At 43.5% G+C, this 25,830-nt stretch overlaps 3 protein-coding genes across 3 annotated transcripts; 2 read left to right on the top strand and 1 right to left on the bottom strand.

Annotated features, from left to right (window-relative positions):
- The first annotated feature begins 1,963 nt into the window (after positions 1-1,963).
- Positions 1,964-8,455, top strand: tspan34b (tetraspanin 34b). The gene is made up of 8 exons (XM_030089928.1): positions 1,964-2,135; positions 6,043-6,120; positions 6,733-6,948; positions 7,203-7,277; positions 7,385-7,492; positions 7,567-7,704; positions 7,791-7,883; positions 7,992-8,455. The coding sequence occupies exons 2-8, from the start codon at positions 6,064-6,066 to the stop codon at positions 8,049-8,051; spliced, it is 747 nt and encodes a 248-aa protein (XP_029945788.1). The 5' UTR covers positions 1,964-2,135; positions 6,043-6,063; the 3' UTR covers positions 8,052-8,455.
- A 1,717-nt stretch (positions 8,456-10,172) lies between these two features.
- On the top strand, positions 10,173-19,065 carry LOC115387551 (tetratricopeptide repeat protein 39A). Its single transcript, XM_030090310.1, has 17 exons — positions 10,173-10,449; positions 11,020-11,136; positions 11,580-11,711; positions 11,809-11,867; positions 12,835-12,902; positions 13,219-13,283; positions 14,333-14,432; positions 15,304-15,369; positions 15,470-15,578; positions 15,719-15,786; positions 15,937-15,996; positions 16,074-16,327; positions 17,062-17,182; positions 17,944-18,055; positions 18,150-18,264; positions 18,346-18,462; positions 18,670-19,065. Exons 1-17 carry the CDS (start codon positions 10,412-10,414, stop codon positions 18,776-18,778), a joined length of 1,710 nt encoding a protein of 569 aa, XP_029946170.1. The 5' UTR covers positions 10,173-10,411; the 3' UTR covers positions 18,779-19,065.
- A 20-nt stretch (positions 19,066-19,085) lies between these two features.
- gadd45gip1 (growth arrest and DNA-damage-inducible, gamma interacting protein 1) lies at positions 19,086-21,934 on the bottom strand. Its single transcript, XM_030090311.1, is given in 4 exon segments — positions 19,086-19,655; positions 21,534-21,549; positions 21,552-21,629; positions 21,632-21,934. Coding segments are annotated over 4 exon segments (672 nt in total). The 5' UTR covers positions 21,921-21,934; the 3' UTR covers positions 19,086-19,366.
- Between the last annotated feature and the right edge of the window lie 3,896 nt (positions 21,935-25,830).

Below are 25,830 nucleotides of genomic sequence, written 5' to 3'. Positions count from 1 at the left end.
GGAGCAAACCAAGGAAAACCCCAGAGTGAAATTCTTTAATGAAGAATATTTCCTATGACTGGTCGAATCACTAAAATATGTGAGTATTTGTCCAAACACACATGATTCTAACATGCAGATTTATTTATTTTCTCTTACATAACCCGCTGATGGCGTGCTGTGTGTGTGTGTGTGCGCCTCGGTGACAAAGTGTGGGTGTGCTGAAGGAGTTGGCGAAGTGGAGGAAAAGCAGAAGTGTCCTGACGCCTCGCGGTGGAGCGTTTTCACAGATCCAGGACCCTTTGAGTCTGGACTCTCACTGGAAGCACGTCCAGGCTCCGCTCTGAGAGACGACTCGTTAAAACGTCTGACCTGCAGACGGACATCCAGGGATTGTTCCCGCTTTGCATTATTGTGTAGATTTCAGCAGCTGTTTGGGATTAATTCAGGACGTTGCTGGTCCAATTTTCAAATTGTTTGATAAGTCTGGGTATTAATAAGTCCCGACTCTATGTTTGCACATTAATCTGTGTTCTGAATGAGCAGGTGGCCTCCCTTTGTCTCCATAAGCACCGGCGAGCGAACGTCTTCTGTTCGCTGCGGCCTGAGCAAACCGGCGCGCCTCCCGTACGTCAGCAAGGTAAACAGCTGCTTTCACTGTTCCTGAGGTCCCGTTTTTATACGACGCGGTGACGATAATCTAACCGTCGGGGAAAACACACCAAGCAGATTCATATTTCTAAAGATGTAACAAACCACCTGACCGAGAGAAAATCTTCATTACATAACAGTAACTGATGGATTTCTACTCTAATTACTTAATTTCAGAGAAGAGAAGATTAATATGACCCAAAATGTCTGTTTTAATCAAAATAAATACTTTATACTTTTCCATAAGTACAGTGAATTATAGTTTTTGCATCTAAATTACCATATTTATTATAATTATTTGCAACTTACAAACTTAGAACTAAAAATGTGCTGGTTAACAATGAAAAATGTAATCAGATTTTCAAATTTTACACATGGTGGAGACCAAAAACTGAGCTAAAAGACAGTTAGAAGACAGACATGGGTTCTATTTAGTATTTCTTTCAGTCTCAAGTTTCTGTTTCGAGGCTTATTTGAACTAAAACATTAAATAAAATAAATTAATGTAAATTCTTCATGCTATACTCTTGCAGTATTTTCTCAAGCGAGGGTCGACCTGATAGCTTCGTGATATTCCATAGGCTTCCAGTAAGACGTTATTCTGCTCGCTCTGTGAGTATAAAAAGGACGACCAAATGTCCCTTTTTACTCGAATGTGTACGTCACCGGTTACATTGAACAGGTTTTTGCTAACGTGTCCCTTTGCCGTCGGCCATGTTGGAAATGGAACTGGAAGCTGCTCTGAACCCCCCCCTCAGGATTCCCACCTAAAGAGGGCAGGTATTTCATGACTTACCTCAGCAACGTGGAAACGGCTCCGATGTCGGGTTGAATAAGCATGATTCTTATATTTGGAGCAAGTTTTCCGAGCCGCTGAGCCTGTTGGTAACTAATCTTCCCTTCATTTGCATGTGATTTGACACTTGGCAGCCGAACTCAGGGGAGCTCTTTCAGTAGCTGTAATTAAGATTCACAGGGGAAACAAACCTACATTACGCTTCTTTAAATCTACTTCATTTTTGGTCATTTTCAAAGGGAAGAAAAGCTCAGAGACTGATGATTGTTAAATGATCAACTTCCTCAATTGTGAATGATTGAATCATTTCATAAATAGCGTGTGGATTATTTCCTGAATGAAGTGTTTGTGCGGCTGAAGGCTGGGCTCAGGTGAGACAGGTGACGGCTCTCTCTGGTCCCCCCTCCCCTCCCCTCAGGAGCTGCAGCTCCATGGTGATGTGTTCTTACTCAGCTGCTCTGGTCACACCCACCCACTGCTCCCCTCCCCGTGCTTATAACGCGCCGGCAGCCTTAAAATAAAGCAGAATGCCAGAAAAGTGCCTCTGCGGCTTGTTTACGTGACGCCGAGCGGCCGAACCGGAGGAAGGGAGCGACCGCAGACTGCGTGGAGGGTCTTTTATCTCCCCCGAGGACTCCAGTGAGACCCTCGCAACATCCCAGAGGAACAGAGTGAAGGAGTGAACATCCCCGGATATCTTCAGTGAAAGGTGAGCCAGAGACTCTCTGTTGTGTCTTCTTTTCCCGGCGACTTCCACTTGTGGGTATTTCTCATCCGCCGTACCATCACAGAGCCAGACCCGTCCAACAATCACCCTTTGTCTCCCGAGACCTGCCTCCGTTTATCCCGCTCAATGGCGTCCTTTGAGTCTTGTGTGTGTGTGACGGGAGTCTCTTCGTCTGAGAGGCTTTGTTGTTTAAAAGCAATGAAATGTGTGCGTAGAAATGCACCCGGCTCAGGTCTGGCCACTTCTTCCTCCTGTCAGTCCGAGGAGATTTGCGGGCTGTTAATGACTCACCGGGCTCACTCGGGGGTGTCAGTCGCCGAGTGTCAGGGAACGCTGGGAAACACTCGGCGAGATGCGTGTGTGAGGGGAGTCAAGGCAACCGGACAAGATGTATGATTAACCCGACGACAGCCTGACTCCCTCCCAACCGCCCCGGAGGGCTCGCTGGACTGACAAACCACTTCCTGGGGTTTTTTTTTTGTTGTTGTTTGTTCCCTTGATAAAGTGAGAGGTTACCACTACAGGTCCCTGAGGAACGCCCCTGACCCCAATCCGCTCTGCAGCCTCGCGGCATGTAAGGTTAACTGGGATGAGTGGAGAGCAGGGGAGTCGTTCCCTCCCGAGGGGATCCACACAGTGTCTAACATGTCTGAGGATATTTGAGGAAGATGCCAAAGAAGAAGACGAAGAAGATGACGATGAAGACGATGACGAAGACGCCTCGGGGGACGTTTGACTTCGGAGAAACTGTCAGCCTGTTGCTGCACACAATGGGGTTCTGCTCAGCTGCTGTTGTTCACAGTTTTTTCTGTGCTGTCACGCCACACAAAGGCCACTGTTCCCCCTGTGGGAGGTTTACACACACACACACACACTCACACACACATACACACTCACTCACAAACACATACACAACCTAGATGTGACTTTTAAGAATGCAAAGTGCTAGGAGAGTGTGGGAGGAGGAAGTTTACCGACAGGAAGCTGTTACTTTGATGAATGTTGGGTGTCAAACAGTTTTTGTCAGCAGGAATATTGCTGCTTCACTCAGTTCATCATCATGTTTACCAGTAAGCACACTGAAGCGGCGTGGGTTTCTCTTCCAAACTGATTTGAAATCGGTCAGTCTCTCCATGTCGGGTGAGTGGAGGGGTAATACTCTGATCTAATTCTCCCCACCCCCCCGTTTCTTCATTATTTTACCACATTCTGTCTCCAATGTATACTAATCAAAACTTATTCAAAAGCAGTGCACAATGCAAAAACAATGCACTTCAAACGGAAGAATTTTACGTTATGAATCAAGTCATGATTAATTAAAAACTCTTTTGGATGAAAGGAGTAAATTTTGACTGAATTCCTGTAACTTCTGTAAGTGATGTGTGTTTCTATGTTGGTTTCCTCGGTATGATTTGCATAAAAGAGTGTTAAAACCACTTCCTGGTGTGTATCTTCTCAGTTCTCACTTTCCCATAGATCTTTAACTTTCTAGGTTCACATAAATAATTCACTTTTTTTTAATATTGAAACTTATATTGATATGAAAGAAATAGATCCCAAAAAAAAGAAGAAAAAAACCCTCACAAATGGAGAGTTGCCTAACATCCAGGTGTGTCCTCACGAAATGGATTTCATACATCTCATATTCAAATGCAAACTTATAGCTTAAAGAACATTTATTGATCAGACATGAACAAGTCAGCCTTTGTTTGTAAATTAAACCGATTGTAACGTGTCCAGAACCTTTTTCGGAGCGATGTCAGAGGGCTATTTAGAGGGTGACAAGTTTAAATAAAGCCAGTTTCCAGTTTGCACCTAATCTGTGAACATCTCTTCATTTCCTGCACTGATCTCATCGTCGTCATCTTGTCAGGGACAAGATCATATCTGAGCTCTGTAAAGTACAGCCTGGACAAGGAGTCAATCAATCAATCAGTCACATAAAAACAGCATACAGAAAAACTGCTCATATCTAAGAAAAGAAATGCAACCGTTTCAAAAATCTCAGGGAAACACCTGAAACTCACAAATTATCCTGAAAAAAAGACACTTTTGGTTTGTCTGCCTGTAAAACTCATGTAGGAAGGAAGAACATGCAAATTATACACAGAGGCCCCTTTTCTAGTCTATCACAAAGTGTTTGTGCTTCATTTCTCAGGTTGATGTTTCAGGGTTTTACTTTTAATCCTTACATTCCAGTCACACTGGTCAAACTATGTTTTCCACACTGAAGCTGCAGACCATCAAGAATTTAAGATGATTTAAATGGAATTCATTAAACTCCTGCCTATTTTTTTCCTTTTTTTTTGTTTTTAGAAAATAATCAAGTTTCTCAAAGCTTTAATACAAGTTAAATCACGCTGATAATGAAGCAGCTGTATCCACACTGACAAATTTAATAGACTTAGATGTTATTATATAACAATAGTGACGATCAGCATGTGTGCAGATCTCACATAAATCGCACCAGCAAAATGAAAGTGTGTATTGTGTATAAATAAAGGTAGACATTCAAATCTTCACAAAGCCTATTCTCTAATTTAGATCAGAACCTTTTTTTTTAGTATTGTAACTTTAGTAAATGACAAGTATACTCTTTTCATATATGCCCACTGTCCCACTGTGTCATCCCTTGTGGAACCTCGAATTGTTCCCAATCTCTAAAGCTTGGTAAAAATTGTCTAAAAATATTCCATTTAAAGAAAATTAGGCCGAATACACCTAAAACAATACTTTTTTTTTTTAAGCTGTTTTGAGTATTTTCAAAAACAAGGGCATCAAACATGAGGCCAGTGGACCAAAACTGGCCCACAAGAGGCTCCAATCCAACCAAGCTGCTGAGAAAATTGTAAAAAAAAAATTGAAGAAAACATTAATTTCATTAAAATAAAAACTTTTTTTAAAAAACAAATTTCTTAAGAGTAGTGGACACAACACGATACTGAGAGCAGAGTCGAGATATCGGTGATGATGAAATGAATGCTAGCTAACTAGCATTAGCTTCATGTTGTCAGGGTGAGTTTGTGAAAAGTACAGACTTTTTTGGACACAATTTGCACTCTTAAATTTGTCTTTAAGTTGAGGTTGTGCTCATTTTCCAGAATTGTTGCTTAGTTTTTTCATAAATAACGACATTTGTCATTCACATACCCTCCACCACAACAAAGAAACATTTTAAAGTTTACATTTCAAGGCCGTAATGGCACGGTTTCACCCGTCCGGTCCAGTCAAGATGAAATTGTGCCGTACATTCTTGCCTCTTGAACCAAAATCAGTTTGACACACCTGCTTTAAAACCTTGGTGTTAAAAAAAAAAAAAGGGGAAGTACTTACAGGTAAAAGTAAACATTCACACTGGTGATTGTGCACTGGGAGTTTGCTTCCTCCATCAATTTGCATGCACACAAACCTTTCCTGAAAACAAGGTGAGGCACACTTCCTGAAGCTCCACCTCTGTTTGAGAAAGGTGAGGGAAAAAAAGGAGAACAGCTGGTATTTTTCCTCTTCTCCGCCTGGGACAGGAAGCGGCTCTGTTAATTCATCCACTGATTTGCATCGTGCAGCAGTGTAGTCGTGAAAGCACCGGTCAATAATTTGCTTTTTTACAAGCAGCGACTGTCAAGTACAAACAAAGCAGCGTTTTGAGCGATGAAAGCTTGACGGGTGTTTGACTTCCGGTTTTGGTGTTTCATGCTTTTATTTTGAAGACCCCGCTTCCTGTTTTCTCGTTAGGCGGGTCGCTTGACAACAGTTGAAAGACGCTCCGGAGGTTGAAGTAGCGGAACAGGCTGTATTGTATTTTTCCTGTCATATTTTGGATTTCGCGGCCCGTTTTATCCCCCTGGAGTCTCCGTGACTGTTTCTCTTTTTGTTTTTTCCTCCTCTGCAGGTCGAACAAGCAGCAGCAACAATGGGCTGTTACGGATTCCTCAAATGCATGATGTTCGTTTTCAACGGCATTATCTTCGTAAGTCAAGACTGTTGTTTTGTATTTTATTTTATATTCTGGGAAAAAAAATTACTTGAAATGGCATGTTTTTTTTTCTTGATTTTCTGCAAAAAGATGGAAAGTGCAAAGACTTTTGGTTGATGTGAGCCATTTATTATCATCATCATCGTCGTCATTATTAGTATTATTGTCATTAGCATGATTACAGTGAATTTTAAGTATTTATAAAGCTACACTTGTGAAGGTTAGGCACAATTCTTCGGGGTAAAAAACGAATATTAGGCTCAATAACTGTAGCTTCCGTTCAACTTTAATGCCTGTTATTTGACTTAACTGATGTTTACCAACGTTTTCAAGTGAAAACGGAAAGATTTGGGGCCCGTTTATTCTACATGCAGTGATCGGAGAGACTGAAAAAGCAAAGATGCATGGAAACGAAGCTCCCGTCAGTCCTCCGTGTAAACGCAGCTTTTCTGAAATGCTCCATACAGGTGGAGGTCCGAGTTGTGAAAAATCTAATTTTCACAAAATCACGAAAAGACGGAAGCAGATCTGACAAAAAACAAACAAACTGAAAAACCGTTTTTATCCATGTTTGTGGTTTATTTGGGGGTGTCCTCTGTCCTCCAGCTGGCCGGAGCTGCCGTCCTGGGCGTGGGGATCTGGGTGAAGGTGGACAGCGGCTCCATCCTCAGCTTCCTGGGGAAGATTGAAGACGCTCCGCCAGAGCTGAGCCAGGTGCTGAACGTGGGCTACCTGCTGATCGCCCTGGGGGGGCTGCTGCTCATCATCGGCTTCCTGGGCTGCTGCGGGGCCATCAAGGAGAGCAAGTGCATGCTGCTGCTGGTAGGTCACCACCCTGCTGCTTTACAGAGACTCAATTTAAAAAAACGATGAAGGTTTGACTTGTGGTCGTGTCCCACCAGCAAAATAGCACCAAAGCATAGTGCATGTTGGGTAATGCTCATTTAGGTGGGTTTAGGGCGTCTACCTCCTTCAAAGAGCAACATCAGACCAGCAGTGACTTTATGTTTTCTCATCAGGTCATCTAAACGTGCTCAGTTACCAAGTTTCTTTGCTTCTGTTCGTCTTCTCTCCAGTTTTTCATCATCATCCTGCTGGTCTTCCTGGCCGAGGTGGCCGGCGCCATCGTGATCCTGGTCTTCAGACCTCTGGTAAATTATTCCCTGCTTCACACTGAGGATGTGTGTTTGTATTCAGATCACTGTGACCATTCTCATCATTTGCAAACTAAATGCAAAACGTGCCGTTTGCATGCCAGGCGGATGAGTTGTTTTCCAAAGTGGGACGAGCAGCAGTCCACAACATCAAGCAGGACTACGGGCAGGACCCGGACATCACGGGACTGTGGAACACCACCATGACCACGGTAAGTTCCACCTGTCAAGGGAAGTGATTTTTCCTCCCAGTGCTTCGTGTAACCTCCCTTTATGTCTGGACTAGCTGAAATGCTGTGGATTCTACAACGCCACGGACTTTGTGGATTCTCCCTACTACAACGACCAAGGCATGAAGTTCCCTCCGCAGTGCTGCCGGAACACCGACCAGCCGTGTAACCAGACGCTGATCGATGGCAGCATGGTGAGGACTCCCACACTCTTCACTCCTCTCCGTTCACTCTGCCGGCGCTGACACCGCCGTGGCTTCGGCTCTTGTCTCCCGCTCAGGCAGTCAGCGGCTGCTTCCAGAAGGTCAAGCACCTGGTGGATGAGAACACCGTGGCCATCGTGGCCGTGGCGCTCGGGATCGCGGCTCTGGAGGTGAGGCGTCAGAACCGGACCAGTCTACAAAGAAATATTTTAAAACTCAGTGTTTTCTTTGAGGTTTTTAAACAATTTCTACTTCCTGTGTGCGCCTGCTGCTGCCAGATCTGCGCCATGGCCGTCTCCATGATCCTCTACTGCAGGATGGGGTCCACGAGGGCCTGAGCGCCGCACGCCGTCCTCCAGCCTCCTCTGGACCCCCCGCAGACCGTTACTGTCAGGTCTAGTGCAATCAAAAGGACCCAATAACACAACAAATCTATTTTTGCTACGTCTGAATCTAATAAATTCCATCTGTGAACTCACCCCATGTGGTCCTGGTTCTTAAGAGAAAATACACGCAGTGGCGACTGTAAAGAAGTGTTTCTGCCCTCCACACACAGTTAATGAAGTTAACTATTTTCACTGTGATCATGAAACTGAAGCTGGGCTCCATGTTGAGGGCAGAACACACTGCTGTCAATGGCTTTTCGTTGTTGTTGTATTACACCCACAGATGTGATGCTTTACGTGTTCATATGTTGTAAAGTGATTGAATTTTTTTTTAAAAATAAAGTTTGATTGATCGAGTCGGGCTTTAATGTCATGGTATCTTTAAGAGACGCATATGCATCATTAACCTGAAACTGCTAACGGTGGAAACAAGAGTTTCATTTGAATAGAAACCTGCTGTTAATGTGCAACTATCACCGTCCTGTTCAACCGAGAAGTCAGGCGGCAGGAGCCCGAAGGAAAGCTGCTTGTGTTGGACTCTGCCTTCAGTTTGTGCTCACTGTCTGGAACCGAACTTCCTTCTGAGGCTCAAAATGAGGCTCAAAGTCCAGCTCCAAGGTTATAGAGCTTCCTGGATTCACACTTTAGGATCCAGCTAAAACCATTGAGATTAAATCTTATATTATTAATGTGAAATGTGAAGGATGCCGTCTCAAAAATGGGCCTAATGTCTGCCGATCGTCAGTTAGTCTTCCAGACTCAGCCAGTAATACTCTAATCGGTATCTGTGTGCCGAAATGTCCTCAGAGCAATAAGGTTGTGTGGAGTTTTGCATGTTCTTCCTGTGCATGTGTGCATAAAAAACACCCACAATATGAAGGTTAAGATACGTTTAACATTTTATTGAGTGAAATAGTGTCCTGAGGGAAATGTTTATTTCAGATGTAACCATGTGACTCACATTTAGCTGTAATCAGGATCAAAACATGCACTTCTGTTAAAAACCTGGAGTTTCAAAAAAGTAAAATGAAATAAAAATGGATGAGACAAACAGGGTTTTGTGACTCGGAGCTCAGGCTGAAGAGGCCTCTGATGGGTTTAATGTGTTCATGCAGCTGGGAAGTTGGAAAGTTACCAAGAAACAGCCCTCTCTTAATCTATAGGGAGATGGCAAACAGTGGCGTTGTCACGAACAGGAACCAGCAGGCTGAAGGATGTTGAGAAGGTAAATTCAGGTGACTGAGTGTCCTCTTTTTATATACTAGCTTTTTTGTTTTTTTTTTTTATAAATAGGACACAACTAAAACAAAATATTCTCATCTTAGAGTCATTTGAGTTGATTAAAGTCAGTATTTGTGGATAATTTCTCTGTAAAGTGACTCCAGGACCACTGGATTCAAAGATGATGACTTCTTATATGACTGACTACTTTGTATCTTCTTCTTTTTGGGTAATTAACTTTGAATTGAAAGATGGATTATTTAAATAAATAATAATAATAATAATAATAATAAAAACCCAGCCCATTTAAAGTAATTTCCCGGTCAGTTTCACACTAGTCATTAATTGCCAATATACACATGCATACATACAGTTCAGCCTATGCAATTTTTTAAAATAATGAAACTATATAAACTAATAAGAAGTGTCTGAAATGTTTATAACTCGACTCAGAGCTCAAAATAATCTCATGGGTCATTTATACAACAGCGCCCCCGTGTGGCGAAACTAATTAATTGCATGAACTTGACAAAAAAAACTCAAACTTCACGTCCAGAATAAATTAATTTAAGTAATTGAGCTTCCTGCGTTTTCTTTTTACACACTCATCTCCCAGAAAACAAAGTTTGATCTCGTTGAACTCAGTTTATGGCATGAGATGAAACAAGAAAAGAAACATTTTTCCAACAAACAACTTTAAAAGTAAACAATAATGTCGATGACATATGATCCGGTCGAGATGGCTGTGGATGAGGAGGTGTGTGTGGAGGTGTGTGTGTGAAGCGGTGCGTAATGAGTGCGTGGCAGTGGCGCACAGAGGAGGAGTCACCGCGGCTCCGCTGCGCAAACACAGAAGTGTGTGATCCGCACAGATGAGCGCGTGCCTTCACATCTGGAACAGCTTTTTTTTATTTTTAAAAGAGAGAGAGAGAGAGAGAGACAGAGAGAGGCGGGAGGAATAAGCGTCTGTGGGCATTGATGCCCACCTCCACGTGCACGTGCACACACCGGCCGCTCTGACCGCGCGGACAGGACCGTGAACGCGTCTTGGTTTCCTGCCCGCAGCTCCTAACAGGTGTTGGAGACTAATCATGTCCAATGGGAAGGACGGGACTGCCGAGGACAACAAGTGAGTCCGCACCGCCGGAACGCACCACAAGTTTGACCTGCTCTCTAAAACATCTCTGTTTGGTTTGTTTCAACCGGGATCATCATTAGAAACATCAAAAAGAAACACCTGTTTGACTTTTCCTCCACCGTGAAAATACCAGCAGACTGTGTGAAGCTGTTCTCCTTGCTGTCTGAATGAGACAGACCGCAGTTAATACACGCTAAATGCATGAAATGTTGTGTTTTTGCGCACAGCTGCTGCACCAGGAAGTGTTTGTTACATTCTTTCAGTTGGTGAAGCAGAGGGGGGGTTTCCAGGCAGCAAAAACTCACAGAACAGCTGATTTTTATCACAAAAACTCCTTCATCATGCTGAGGAGAGGTCATTGAGTTTGCTTGTATTCCCCACATGTGTCCTCTGATGCAGCAGTCTTCACCCAGCTGGTTGAATACTTTCTCCAGAGGTGATGGCTGCCGTGGATCAGCCAGTGGTGGAAGATGACCCACCGTCCTAACCTTCCCTTTGAGTCCAGCACGTCGCTGTACTGCTTTCTGTGTATTAGTTTATTGATTTTCCACCTCCACCCAGGTGCGGCGGCTCCTCGGAGGTGGCGAGCCTGAAGGAGTGCCTGGACGAGTGCATGGAGGCGCTGGATCTCTTCCTTAACAACCACTTCAACGAGAGCCTGGAGAGGCTGCGGCCAAGGTAACTGAACCATCCGGGGTCCGGCGTCTTCCCCCCACCCTCCCCGGGGTCGAGAGGTTGTTTTTTACAGCCAGTGCGACGTGGAGCACGGCCATACTGTTGTGCTGTCAGCAGTATGTCCACCTCCTCCTCCACCTCCACCTCCGGCCCCCTGGGGCTGTTTAGAGGCCCCGGCGGTGCGAGCTGTGAAGAAGTCCCCTTCCTGACGGGGCTTCGGCTCTCCAGGATATGAAGTGTTTGCCGAAGCTGACGCCCAAGGCCTCACTGACTGATCAGCTAACAGAGCGCCGGCCGTGCAGAACAAACACGAGGCGGAGAACAGACCGGGACGGTTGACTGAGGACTCTTATCTCTTCACGTCGGGGGGGAAATGTGTGGAATGGCGTGTTTGTTCACAGTGCGAGGCGTGTCAGTCCCCTCATTGCCGTGTGTTGCCCCTGCAGGGTGAACGAGAGCATGTACCATGCACTCATCTACGCCACGGTGCTGGAAATGCAGGCCATGATGACTTTCCAGCACGAAGACCTCAGCAACGCAGGGAACACCATGAAGAGTGCTCAGGAGGTCTGCCAGAGGTCAGCAAGGCTGGATCAATCACTCGATCAGCTCAGATTATTAAGAACCTAATGGTACAGGAACAGTGTTTTGTACTTAAGATTTTTGCTGTTCCAGGTTTCGACGGAAATCTCCGGGTTTGACCAACAAGTCAATAGGAGAGTCGTTCTCTGAAGGTAAAAGGTTCAAATGTTTTACTTCACAGGTGGAAGGTTTGCTAAATGTCTGAGGATCTGATCAACATTTGTTCGATTTTCTTAATTTCTGTCATTGTTCATCTGAATCACTTCCTCAGTTTTGGTTTCTGATATGAATTTCTATCACGGCGGGCTGTTTTGATTCAGTGTGTTGGATAAATTATAATCCTAAAAAATAATTGCAAATAAAAGGTGTTTTTTTCTTGATTAAAGCAAAGAAAATTTAAGGCAAAAATAATGAGCGATGTATCAGGCTGTTGGATAAATGGACTTAAATCAGCTATCAAACCAGCTAGCCTCATCCCTACCAGTTGCAGTACCATTTTCTACCACAAGATGGTGTATTGAGTCACTGTTTTCTTAAATCTAGCAAGAAAGGGGTGAATGTCGACACGACATTGAACATATTCTTGGTTGAACCCAGCTCACTTTGAAGGAAACGGTGCATTAAATGACTCCACTTCAGACTAAGATCATTTTCTTTACTCTCCACCTCAGTTGAATCATTTCAAAGCTGCTGAATTATTAACTCTGGTTAAGATCATACGGGGCATGTACGATTCCACTCTCAGCTGCCAAGATATGTTTGTATATGTTGATATCACACTTCCGGAGGAATTTCACATTAAAGATGTTTTCGTTCATGGCTGTTGTGAAAATCAGGCGAAAATTTATCACACTGATAAATACGATACAGACTGCATTTGCACTCTAAAGTCAAACTCATGCTGAATTAAAGCGACTTTTTTTCCAAATGGTGCCAAGATTCTGAAGTGTCCATATTTCCCAATTCAAGAAAGAAATGAAGCCATGCTGGTTTCAGCTGTCTAAAACAAATTATCATGCAGTGTTGTAGCCCTGTTGCTAAATGTGGGCGTGGACGTTCCCCTCCTTGTTGCTGCTGGGTGACTGTACATCATTGATCACTTGATTTGTGTTTTTGCAGTGCAGCTTCATGCAGAAGTGTGTTTTGCAGAGTGCCAGCTGCAGAGAGCTGCTCTCACCTTCCTCCAGGTGCAGTCAGCTTCGTATAAGTTGCACAAGCAAAGTTTCAACCACATCTAAAAACTAGTTTTTGTTCTTATGGAAAATAATAATTCATTGTATCAGTGGTCTGAAACAATATTATTGATTCCTGTGATGGTGTTGTTGATTTTTACTGCAACAAGGTAAAAAAATTGTGGTATTTTGAATAGATTCTCATGCTATAATACAATAACCATTATATTGCAACAGGAAAACACCTTAGTTTGGTCTGTTTTGAAATGGATCTGATCCTGATGTAAGATGCATTAAATGATACATTTCCTCCTTTTGCACTTCCCCACAGGATGAGAACATGGTGAGTTTTATCAAAGGAGGAATTAAAGTACGAAACAGCTACATGATTTACAAGTAAGTGAACAGTCGACTCTTTTACTTTAAGGTGAAAAAAGCAGAAGTTTTGTTGTGTTTTTGGGGCTCCGTTTACACAACAGTGGTGCGCAGAACCACTGAAAACGCAACTATGTGAGAACGGCCTCCAAGGTGGAACTTTTTGAAAATGCTCCGAATCTGCTGTCATGTAAATAGGCAGAAACACAACTTTTTGAAAATGCTTTGGATCAATATATATGTATATGTATATATATATATATATATATGTGTGTGTGTGTGTGTGTATGTATATATGTATGTATATATATATATGCACCACGGTCATCGTAAACAGTGGTTCTGCACATGCTCAGTAGAAGGGTAGTGAGAAGAGTGTTTTGATCCAGAGTGTTATGACTTTGACGCCAGATTCTCCTGGTCCTGGTCCTGGTCTTGGTCTTGGTCTTGGTCTCAGGCCAGACTCTCCTGGACTTTATAGTTTTGTGGTTGACGGTCAAAGTAACGACAATAAACGGACATCATTTTTGAAAAATTCAGTAGACATGAGAAACTTTCTTGAAAGAAAAAGTTGCTGCAAACCTGATTTATATAAGCCCATGTCTGGAGTAGTGTCAAAAAAGATTGCATTGGGTGAATGAATGCCAGTGTCCTTTTTTATAGGATATGTTAATGTTACTAATATTTGAATATTGTCTTGTGACGGAGCGTTGTACCAAAAAGTCTGGGAATTCACAGTAATGTGTAGAATACTTCTTTACATTCTGGTACTCTTATGTTAATCTTAATTGTTTTCAACACATGTTAAGAGGAAATTAACGAATTGCAATATTCTCTAGAGTGATGATATGTAAATGTGTGTTTCTATATATAGTTTAAATTTGAATTTCTTGTCAGCTGATTGAAGTTAGACGAGTCTGATTCCAGTTCCAGCATCCAGAACTTTCTCTCTAATCAACACCAGGTTCTCTCTGTCGATGCTGCTGTTCCGATGATGTTTGAATATTACCGAACGTGTCTTGATGTGATGGAATGTTCACTGAAATATAGATCTGTTCTTTTCCCTCCAGAGAGGTGCATTCCTTCATCAAGTCTTACAACTGCGTGAAAGGGCCGAGCCACGTTCACTTAGAGGGGGGGATGTCGTTCGGAGTGGGAGCTTTTAATCTGGTGAGTCACAACGTCGATGTAATAATCGGGTGTTTGTCGTCTACACATGTGGTTGGAAAACTTTGTGTTAAAGGGTAATTAGACACAGGTTGTATCTGTAGAGGTCATAGGTCACAGGTAGAAGGGAAAGCCGGACAGTTCTCAACACGGACCAAAATACAAGCAGATGAACGACGACGACAACTCATGACATGAACTCTGCTTTAGAAAAGGCACAAAGCCAAACAGAAAAGAAAAAGGGCAACCTACAACAAATGAGAATAAAATACTAGAATATCCTTAAAAAAACCCTAAAGTGGCTAATTTCTATGAAACAACAAAACCAGTAAACTTAAAATAGTCTAAAATTGGACAAAGTAAAATGTAAAAGTGCTTATGAAAGAGCCCAAATCAGCTAAAATGTCAAAAATTGTCTAAAAACAAGTGAAACTGACAAAATCAGGCACCAAAACAGCTGGAAATGTGATACGAAGCTTCATAAATTCATCATAAGATACAGTTTTTATGTCAAAACTAAATACGACACTTCAGAAGCTGTTAGCCTCATTTTAAAAGTGAGGCCTGTTTGTGGTGAACTGTCACTAAAACTGCTCTTTTTTCATGAAGGCTGCAGAGCCATGAACTAAACCACAGAGAACCTGGTTGAAAATGAGATTTTTGGGTCTGCATTGGTTCACTCCTGCCCCAGCTGTGTCGCCATGGCGATAACTGGACAATAATCATTACATTCAGTCTCATCATTTTCAGACGCTGAATGGAAAAATGTTTTATAGTTGTTTTTTTTTTTTTTTCCAGTTTGAATTTGTATCTTTCTTCATCAGATGAAAACGATCAGAGATTCATGGGATGCTGTTTCTTTCTTCCCGTGCAGACCCTCTCTCTTTTTCCACCCCGGATACTCAAACTTCTGGAGTTCGCAGGCTTCTCTGGAGACAAGGTGTGTCCAACACGCAGACTTCCTCCTCTCGTCGGACGCCAGACGCGCTGATGTTTGGTGTGTGTGTGTGTGTGTGTGTGTGTGTGCGCTCCCGTCGCAGGATCTGGGCCTGGCTCTGCTGCGTGACGGCGCGACGGGGACCAACCTGCGCTCCATGCTGTGCGCCCTGCTGCTGCTCTGCTACTACACCTTCCTCACGTTCTTACTCGGTACCAACCCAAGACAACCTGCACACTTAAAAAAAAATGCATATAAATCTGTGAATATCGATATTTTCTCATCAAAAACACACAGACTGAAGTTACTCTCGTGAAGGTTTTCACGCTGCCTCTTGACTCTTTCGTCTCAGGTACGGGCGAAGGAGAGGTGGCAGAGGCTGAAACCCTCCTGAAGCCTTTCCAGCTCCGCTACCCGCAGGTAAGGCGCCATCCGGGTAATCCCATTACTTTAGCAGAAGACGATGACAAACACGGGTTTGACTCAGCATCACACGGAAACGGATGAGTCACAGATCCGACCTTTACGACCATCTCCCCTCTGAGTCACCCGGCCTGCCGTGTTTTTCAGGGAGCGATATTCCTCTTCTTCGCCGGCAGAATCGAGGAGATCAAAGGGAACATCGACAAGGTGTGTGTCTTCATACCTGAAGACGTGTGATCGGTGTAACTCGCCACTAAATGAGCTTGATGTTGTCTTTTTCCCAGGCGGTGGCGCTCTTCGACGACGGCTGCAAGGCGCAGCAGACGTGGAAGCAGTTCCACCACATGTGCTACTGGGAGCTGATGTGGTGCTTCACCTACAAGCGCGAGTGGAAGATGGCGTACTTCTACGCCGACCTGCTGAGCCAGGAGAGCCGCTGGTCCAAGGCCATGTACATGTACATGAAGGCTGCGTACCTCAGCATGCTGCCGCAGGACGAGGCCAGGCCGTTCGGGGAGGACGAAGTCGAGCTCTTCAGGTACGACTTCAGGCCGAACATCGCCGTGTGACGATGTCGTGTTCACATGGATCAATACGCTGTGTGAACGCAAAGTCCTGCAGCTTTTTATCAAGATTTAGACCAGATGTCTGCAACCTGCGGCTCTCCAGCCACATGTGGCTCAGTGGTTCTTCTGTAGTGACACTCTCTTTTTGAAAATTATATTCATCCTTTAAAAAAAAAAAATTATTTGCATTCCAGGTTTATTTTCCAAAAGACTCTTGGCTAAATTGGCGACAAAGGCTAAAACTGCTATTTAAAAAAATGGCTGAAAACTGATAAAATTGCTGAAAACCAGGAGAAAAGTGTTAGATGGAAGAGAAAAAGTAGCCAAAGTGTTAGAAAGTTTGAAGAATGGAGCAAAAACAGGTCAAACAGTTAAATATCAAACATGACTCGAAACCTAACTAAAACAAACTGATTCAAAGTTGACTAAAAAGGTTCAAAACTACTGAAAATGATGGCAAAAACCCAAAATACCAAAATAGATTCTAAATTGTGTCGTCATAAATATAAATTTGGTAAAACTACACAGAAAACAAACTTTATAAGCTGTGTGATCTTTAATAATTCCTGGTTTAGTGTTTTCGTGGCTCCAGAATAAAAACCTCCCTTTTGGTCGGGAAGGTTAGAAGAGCCCTGATTTAGATGCTCTTGATTCATTCTCATGTTTGTGTTTGTGAAATAAATGCATTTCCCTCTGCGTTGTGCAGACGAGTGCCCACCCTGAAACAGAAGATCGCCGGGAAGTCTCCACCGACGGAGAAGTTCGCAATCCGGAAAGCCAGAAGATACAAGTCTCCTCAACCCGTCCGGCTCCCCGTCCCAGTGCTGGTACTAAAAAATATATATCTCAGCCAGTACACAACACAACACAAGAAACTGAACTCAATTAAGAAAAAGAAAAAAAGAAACTTTAAAAAGATTAATTTTCTAAAACATTTTAAGCATCTCAAATTAATAATACAAAAGTGACTAAATAAGGTCATAATAATAATTACTTATGTTATTTGTATTGTAGTCCTTTTTATAGCAGGATTACTATTGCAACAACACATCATCAGTAGGGTAAAACTAACCTGTCTCACGACGGTCTAATCCCAGCTCACGTTGCTCGTCATAAATGCATAAAACACATCTTGAATTTCTTCACAATCATAAGGAAACGTGTTATTTAAAGGGATACTTCAACATTTTGGCAAATTGGCCCATTTAGCGCAATTTCTTAGTCATTTCGAGCAGCATACTTACTGTTTTTGTGAGGGCGAACTATTGTTTATTCAGAGGCGAGTCGGGGAAGGTTTTGGGGACGGACACAATGGAGGTGGATGGTATTTTTGGTTCCCCTCATCAAACTCATCAAATACAAAATCCAACAACCTAAAACACTTTGGTGGACACGTTATAATCCGCACATTCACTATGCTGTAGAACACCAACAAATAATATTGTAGCGTTACGAACTGTAATGAAATGTAATCAATCCAACAGAAGCTAAAGTTTTGCTGATTAAACATGGCATCATGTCCTTCCTTCTCTCCTTCATTTCGTTCCTTCCTCCTCCCTTTCCTCCCTCCTTCCTTCCCTCCCCCCAGGAGATGATGTACATATGGAACGGCTTCAGCATGATCAAGAAGCAGCCTCAGCTGACTGAAGGGATGCTGCAGACTCTGTCGGAGGCCGAGCGTCGGATCCTGGAGGCTCCAGGTGAGTCCGCCCATCCAGAACCCCCCCCATCCCCCGCCCCAGCCCCCCGCGGTGGTTCCCCTTTCATCACCGCCTCCTCCTCCTCCTCCTGCAGAGAACGAGTACACGCTGGACGACTGCTGCGTGATCCACATGCTGAAGGGCCTGTGCCTGAAGAACCAGGGCCTGCTGCGGGACGCCGAGGACCACTTCATCAAAGTCTGCGCAAAGTGAGTTCCCCGGGTCCGGAGAGAGGGATCCAGACGGGTTCTTCTCCCCCGTAACCTGTCGTCTGGCGTTTCTGTGCTCAGTGAGAAGAAGATCCGCTTCGATGACTACCTGGTGCCCAACTGTCTGGTGGAGCTCAGTCTGCTCTACGTCGACCAGGGCCGGAGGGAGGAGGCCATCAAACTGCTGCGCAAGGCCAAGTCCGTCACTTTATTCCATCATTTCAACTTCTGTCAAATTATTTCAATAATTTTGGCTGTAAATTCTGCAGATTTCACTCAAATTCAGAGGTTGCCTCTGTTTTCACTTCCACATCTTGAACACTAGAGGTCGCCCTCTGCCTGCCTGAATATAAACACGTTTCATCAGTGATTTCAAAGATCTCCTTTATCTTCACTTCTTTGCAGACACAACTACAAAGACTACTCCATGGAGTCGCGCACACAGTTCCGGGTTCACGCCGCTCTGTCCAAGCTGAAAGCGGAGCCCGGCGAGGAGGACGACGCCCCGCTGTAGGAGGTCCGTCTTCTCCGGTTCCACTCAGGACTCCTCGGTTTAAAGTCTGACTTCCAGCTGAGGGAGCGCAGACTTCAAGAAAATTCTTCCATAAACACTAAATATTTGAAAAGAATATCTAATGTAATTCCTTTTAGGACTTTAAAATAAGATTTATTAGACGGATGTTTGTAGTATTTCATGTGTAACTGATGGAAAACTTCTTGATTTACTGTTGTGGGTTTTGCTGAAGAAAACGGTTGTGATGTATTTTTTCATAAATAAATTAAACTTCTGAAACACCTTCATTTTGGATGATGGGCAAAAATAGTCTCGGCAGAAGTTGGATTTATTTCAACTTTTTACATGTGAAGAGCTTCAACAAATTAACCAAGTTCCTCTTTTCACAACAGAAAAACATTTCATCATAAATAGTTTTTATTTTAGAACAGAGAAATGCATAATAAAAAACAGTCTGATGGGAGATTACATTTGTTTTGACGACTTTACAAGTGTAAATCACTCGAGTTTCTCACAGTTCGTGTTTCCAGCTCAGAGGAAGGTGAGACGAGCCCACCCTTGACCTCTGACCTCTAAACAGGTCCATATCTAGGATGCTGCGGGCGGAGCCGAGCCCGCCGCCACCTGCTCCTCCCGCATTTTGCGTTTCAAGAGCTTCCTCTTCTTCTTCTCCTCCTTCTCGATCTCGGCCACCATTTCCAGGAACTTGGGGCTGCGCGGGTCGACGGCGTGGCCGAAGCGCTCCCGCGCCTCCGCCAGCAGCCTCGTGCGCCGCTCCTTCTCCTCCTTCATCTTCCTCTTGGCTTCCCGCTTCGCCCGGCGCCACTCGGCCACCATCTTGGGCATTTTGGCCATGTTGGCCGCGATCAGTTTCTCCCTGGGATGCAAATGAAGAGAAGAAGTGATTAATCCTGAGAAGCTGAGCGAGGGCCAGTTCCTCCAGCGTGGTCGGACATGAGTGGGCTCGAGGTGACGGCTTCAAACCAAACTGCAGTTCATTGAGTACTCGCGTCCATTATTGGACAGAAAGTAGGCTGAAAAAAAAACGAAGTTGTAAAATTTGTTGGCTATACTTTAATTTAAAAAAAAAACACAGATTGTACTGAAGACTTAAATAATTTAAGTTTGAGTAAAGTTCAAAACATTAATGAAGACTTAAAGAATCTGTTCTTGGATTAAAAAAAAAAGTTAAAGCACTATTTCATTGACTAAAACAGGATTGGGCCAAAATTCAAGTAACAAAATAGAAGGAATCTAGTTTACACCTTGTTCATCAGCTATAGTGGGCTTTAATGAGGTTACAGGAACATTTTAGTTTGTGTTGGTGTGTAAAAATTAGTTCAGTTTCTGAAGTCATCAAGGCTGCACAATATACTGTAACTTTATCGAGCTCCAGCGTGCACAACACTGATAGAAGCATTGCTTTTTTCATGCACTGAAGTCAAGTTGAATTTAGAAATTGAATTGATCTTACTTAATTCACAAACTGCATGATTAGTGAATTAAAAAACTCAGTGCACAGTAAACATACTTAAGCATTTCTACTTATTGAAAATCACTGTTATACTAAAAAATGGCTTTTTTTTATTACATTTTTACTCGATAGCATGCAGCCGACACCAGAGAAGAAATTAATATTCAACAGTGATGGAGGGAAGGAGCAAGAGGATTAAAAACAACTAAATCAAACAGGGTTGCAAGTGTTAAAACCTGAAAAAAGTTTAAGCTAAAACTTGATTTGACTGAGCTGTGTGAGTTGTTCTACAATCCCCATCATTTCAGTAAAAATAAACATGATGGAAAAGTGAAACGTCTTGTCCCACAGTGCTCAGATCTCAGATTAGAGAGCCATAATAAACAATGCCATCAATGCAGCTCAGCTTCAACACATCCGACTGTCACGAGTCTCATTTTTAGCACTTCAGGATGGCAAATTAAACCCAGAGATCTCAAAGCAAGAAAACTCTAGAAGCATGCAGGGCTGTCCTCCCATCGCTGCCCTTCACACCCTGGTGCAGTGTTATATAAACTTGGCCCAGTAGGGATCCTATTTCCAGCACGTTCCTGCTCCAACACACCTGAACCAAATGGCTGTGTCGAGGTTGAGATCTGAGCAGAGCCTGTTAAAGAGACTCATTACAAGCAGGTGTGCAGAAAGAAAAAGCCCTGCAGGACCAGTGAAGGACTTCAGGAAATCCCTGGAAAAGGTAAGAGCTGAATGACTCTGGAATCAGTAACAATTCCTTTGAAATGAGACAATGAAAGAACGAAAATGTAAGGAACTACATTAAAAAGGTAGCCTGGCTGGCCAAAGGTTCAGAAACTATATATATTTTGCATTGCTGTGCAATAGTTGAATATTTTTAATAGGAAACTGCGTCTTTTACTTTGAGAAAACAGCATGAAAATGGGCTAAATAGTAAAATCAGACCTTAGGCCAATAACCTGCTTGTTTATTTAATGTTTACATACTGTGAAGTAACACAACTTTAATAAAAAAAAAAAAAGTATAAACAAGGTGAGAACTGTTGAACTGGCTTCAGGTTAGATTACTAGTGAGCGTGAATGAATGTATTTCAGCTTGTTAAAGGCGTGTGTGATGCCACCGCACGAGGGGGACATGTTCATAAAACATGACTGTATGTAAACATGTCAGACGCTTCGTGCAGATCGCTCGAGAGCTCGTTACATACGCTTTGCTTGACCGCTGTCCGATAATAGGCTCATCCCCGTTAGCATCATATCTAATGACTACCTCGCCAGCCGCTTCTCGTTTGTTCCTTTTCTCTTGCTTCGATGTTCTTCAGCATCACCTCCAGCGGAGGATTCCACTCTCTCTCCTCTGCGATGATTTGTTGAGCTGATCGTGGCTGGGCCACAAAGAGGACGGCTCGATGCCCGAGACGGAGCCTAACCGGCCGAACAGCTTAGCATCGTACTTAGCCGTCTTCTGCCACTCCGGGGTCCTGTCACTGGTCTTATCGGGAATGTACGGATCGCGGATGTTCAGCTTTAGAGGTTTGGCATTATAAAAGGCTGTCTGTAATACAAAGGTTGCAGAAAGTGCAGGCTTGGCGGACGAAATTCCCTTTAAAGTTCGATATAACACGTCTGTCCTCCGACATAGCATGGACAGCGCCATTTTTCCTCACCCAAGATGGACCCCGTGTAGATATAGGTGGCCGATGCAATGCCTGTGAAAAAGAACCAGTCACACACGAGTTCAGGCAGTTTAAAAAAAATGGCTTTGTGCTTGTTTTGACTTTCTTTTCTTAAGCCCTTTACTTAAATACATTTTTCCTCTTTAATGTTAGATATTTTTCTATTTTAAAGACATTTCATGTTTAAAAAAATTGCACACATTTTGTTCAAGTTTGAAACAGTTTTTGGAGGTTTTTTTAAAGTACTATCATGTGTTGTTGTTGTATTTGAGAATAGTGTTGGTCTCAGGCCACGTCTTCAAAGTCTTGGCCTCTAGACTAGATCTCAGCCCCAGAACGTTTTTTCTTGGTCTTGAATGCAACACTACTACAATATGCATTTTTGAAGTGAGAAGATTAAGGATCAACACAAGTAAGTTTTCTAGTATTTGGAGTGTATTTTTCCTGTCTATTGTGTTGGCAGTGCCGACAGTTTAGGGACTAGGACTTGAGTCTCAGTGACTTCAACTCGTTGTACTATGTTATCCATTAAACTTTTTTCAGAATGACCCACCCCAAGAAAAGGAACTCAGGTTAAGGGGTTCTTCTGTAGTTCAAAAATAATTACAAAGCCTGAAGAGACTGCAAGCTGTCAGTGGTTTAGTCTTTCTACCCATTTAAGCGATGTAGATTAGTTTGATATTGGGCAGTCCTGCATTATATTGTGCTTTTCTTTTCTGTTCTCTTCCTACTCTTTCAAGAGTCACTCAATAAATGTGGTTGTGGTTTGGCGCCAGTTACCATAATACCAACTATTTGACATTCTTCCACATATATTCGGTTGTAAAGGAGGATTGTGATGACCAGGGGTCAGAAGGTTCGTTTCCTTTCTCTCTGACTTTGACTCTTTAGGAGTTAAATTCATTGGTGAGGGGGAGGGCCTGTTGACTTGGAAGTAATTTGTGAGCAGGTGGGCTGCAGCCAAAGCAGCAGAGCAAGAAGGGGATCTGGGACGCTTAACACCTTCTTTGAACGTGTAGGGACGACTGGGCAGCGGAATAAACCTCCCAAATAAAGGATCTTTGTTTTAACCTCCTCAGCTCTACCTCCTCCCTTCCTTCTCTCGCAGCCTCCACCCTCCCTCAACTTTTTATATTTGATTTCTTTTCAAGAAGCGGAGATAGAACAAATGAGGCTGCTCTGGAGTGCAGCACTTACAGAGACAGATGTCATCGCTTTTGTATCGTGGGAGCGCGCCGAGCTCTCCATCGTCATTAAAGATTTAGGGTTCCCATGGCAGGGGTAGCACTAGACTGAAGGTGGGGGTGGGCATGACAGGGGCTTAATTTGGCTTAGGAGCGATCCGGTGCCAAGCTCGGGGCTTTAGGGATCACATCAACGTCAGTCACAGGCAAATAGGCTTGTTAGCAGTTAGACGATAAGGGGAAGGTGGCGAGATGACAAGTCTATTTCTGAGTGAGGATGTGAGTAGGAGGGATGTTTAGGGAAGTTATGTAGAACGTGCTCACCTGAATTATGACTCAATTAGCCCTCCCGAATGGCATCCATCTTCCCATATGCTTTCATTTTTGTGGAGCTGCTCGTTTGTTGCCCTGAGAGGCTGAGGTGCAGTGTGAGATTTCTGTTGAAAGCCTAAAGAGGCAGAGATCTGAGGCTGAATTTGAATATGGTGATGTTAAACAGCTTTTTTTTTTTAACTTGCTTTCCATGCATAGTGCAAAATGAAGTTCAAGTAGCTTCTCTCCTGTCTTGTTTGACTTGAATAGTTATTACGGGTCTTTTATTGGGAGAATACTTCTTCTTCCTCCCTTTCAGGCACATCTTTGTTGGGACACAATGCATTCTTTGCCCTTTGACCTTCCCCCCTCACAATCCAAATGCAAACACTTGACCCTCAAAATCCCCGTTCGGCAAAAATGTCAATCAATGAACTTCAACTGGAAAGTTCATGTCTGGCATTAAAATGAATTTAGAAGTAAAAAACCCTTCTTGAATATTGTGTTTCAAAATTAAAATGTTGAACAGATTTTATTGCAAAATTCCTGTTTGCGTCTGCTTCCTTGATTTACATCCTTCCATTGTGAAAGATGCCTGCCTGTTTGGCATCAATATAAACTTGAGCGGGACACTTCTGTCCTAAATTTCTCTGCTATTCAAATTAAAGGTGGAAATGTGGCAGTACAATAACTATTAAACCGCCTCCCCTATTACCTGTGTTTTCTTATAAATAAGAATTTAGGCATTTTGACAAAGGAAATACATTTGTACCCTAACTATACTTCCTTTTCAGTGTGGCTGATCTGGGATGCAAGAAAAAAAAACTCGAAGCTGTTTCAAACAATATCAAATATTTACTAATATGCCAAAAACAATGAGTATTTCCATTGGACGGCCCACCTCCGTACGACCGTACATGCATGCACCCACAGGCAGAAAGAGACGAGGTTTGGGTTTATGTTTCCAATGAAGCAATTTGCCAAGCCAGCGTTACTATTTGTTGACACAAAGAAGAAATCATAATAAATCGAGTCTAAATGAACCGCTCTTTTGTTGGCCTGAAACAATGACGGGGTTTTACTCCGAATTTTGGCAGCAGGAATCAGATTTGTCAGCATCTCGCAGAGAACAAGGCAATGAGGACAAAATCCAAATAAAAGAGAGCCTGAGCCTTAAAATATCTCCATTTCCTGGAAATGACAGCACACTGTGGCTGTGCTATGCAAGTATGAGGGGGGAGTATTTAAAAAAAAAAAAAAAGCCAGCTCCCCTTAGTGCTGGTGATAAATTACAGCTCTCAGCATGAACATCGCACAGAAATTAATAATCCAAAGGTAACTAATGTTGTGCTTGGCCAGTGGGGTATGAATTTCCCAGAGATGACTTCCTGCTCAAATCTGCGTGTTTGCATGGAGCTTCTAACTTTGTGGTTAAAACGTGTTTACTACAAAGTAATGAGCAGCAACCTGCTTTTTTTTTTCTTGCGCTGCAGTCATGGCTGTGCTTGCAGTTTTCAAACAACATGACATCCCCCCCCCCCCCCCCCACTAATGTTAAACTTGGACTCTGCCCAATTCAGAACTGCAAACGTAAGCGCTCTCATGAAGGGAGGCTTTTTTCAGGGAGGGCAGAGGAGGATGGAGAGCTTTCAGTGAGGAGCAGCGGAGTGTTTTACGGTAATGGATGCACCACATGGAAATCCAGTTAGTGGGGGCGGGGAGGGGGTGGGCTGTCTCGGCGTCCTGCAGCAACTGGAGAGTGTCGGTGGTTTTTCTGAGATGCATCCACCTGGGCGGCGGTGGATGAGGCGAAGGGGGGGGGGGGGGCGACTTTAGATGGGAGGGTAGCGGCCTAACCCACCCGACAGCTTTTATTTCTGCTCACTTTGCAGCAAAGAGCGCAACGCAAATGGCAGCCTGGGAGTCCCCGGACCGCCCCCGCTTCTCCCGCCACATAATGGCTGTAACGTTTTAGCGGAATTATCTCGCATCGCAAATCTTTATATCTCACGCTCATGTAAACACCTGAGGAGAAACACATTCCTATAAACGTATACACACGCTGGGTTTACATAAGGATTTGGCATTTGTTCCCTCTCTGTAATAGCGCCGCATTCCCGTGGTAGTAAACAACTGTGCCACTCTCTGCCCACGATACATTAAGAGTTTTTTTTTTTTTTTCCCTACAAATGATCAAATGGCCTTGGGAGTTGAACAGATTGCGGTTTATAAAAAATGCGTATGTGCCCGATTTGACAGATTTGTAAACAGCAATGATAACATTCCCCCGAAATGTTTCGGCCATGATGGAGCTGGTAGTTCCTCCCGGCTCTCTGGGAGTCGGCGGGCCTTTACGGCCCGGGCCCAGGGTCCTAATGAGATGATGAATGTGAGC

The sequence above is a fragment of the Salarias fasciatus genome, chromosome 4 (genome assembly GCF_902148845.1).
Source record: "Salarias fasciatus chromosome 4, fSalaFa1.1, whole genome shotgun sequence".
Lineage (NCBI taxonomy): Eukaryota > Metazoa > Chordata > Actinopteri > Blenniiformes > Blenniidae > Salarias > Salarias fasciatus.
The sequence above is the reverse complement of the archived record's forward strand: the minus strand, read 5'-3'. Positions and strand labels throughout refer to the sequence as shown.

Bases quoted from the DNA above. Each gene is read 5' to 3' on its own strand.
- LOC115387551 (XM_030090310.1), top strand. From the start codon at position 10,412: ATGTCCAATGGGAAGGACGGGACTGCCGAGGACAACAA. The intron at 12,903-13,218 runs GTGCAGTCAGCT...ACTTCCCCACAG, and splicing joins CTGCTCTCACCTTCCTCCAG to GATGAGAACATGGTGAGTTT. The intron at 14,433-15,303 runs GTGAGTCACAAC...CTTCCCGTGCAG, and splicing joins GAGTGGGAGCTTTTAATCTG to ACCCTCTCTCTTTTTCCACC.
- tspan34b (XM_030089928.1), top strand. From the start codon at position 6,064: ATGGGCTGTTACGGATTCCTCAAATGCATGATGTTCGTTTTCAACGGC. The intron at 6,121-6,732 runs GTAAGTCAAGAC...TCTGTCCTCCAG, and splicing joins TTTTCAACGGCATTATCTTC to CTGGCCGGAGCTGCCGTCCT. The intron at 7,705-7,790 runs GTGAGGACTCCC...TCTCCCGCTCAG, and splicing joins CGCTGATCGATGGCAGCATG to GCAGTCAGCGGCTGCTTCCA.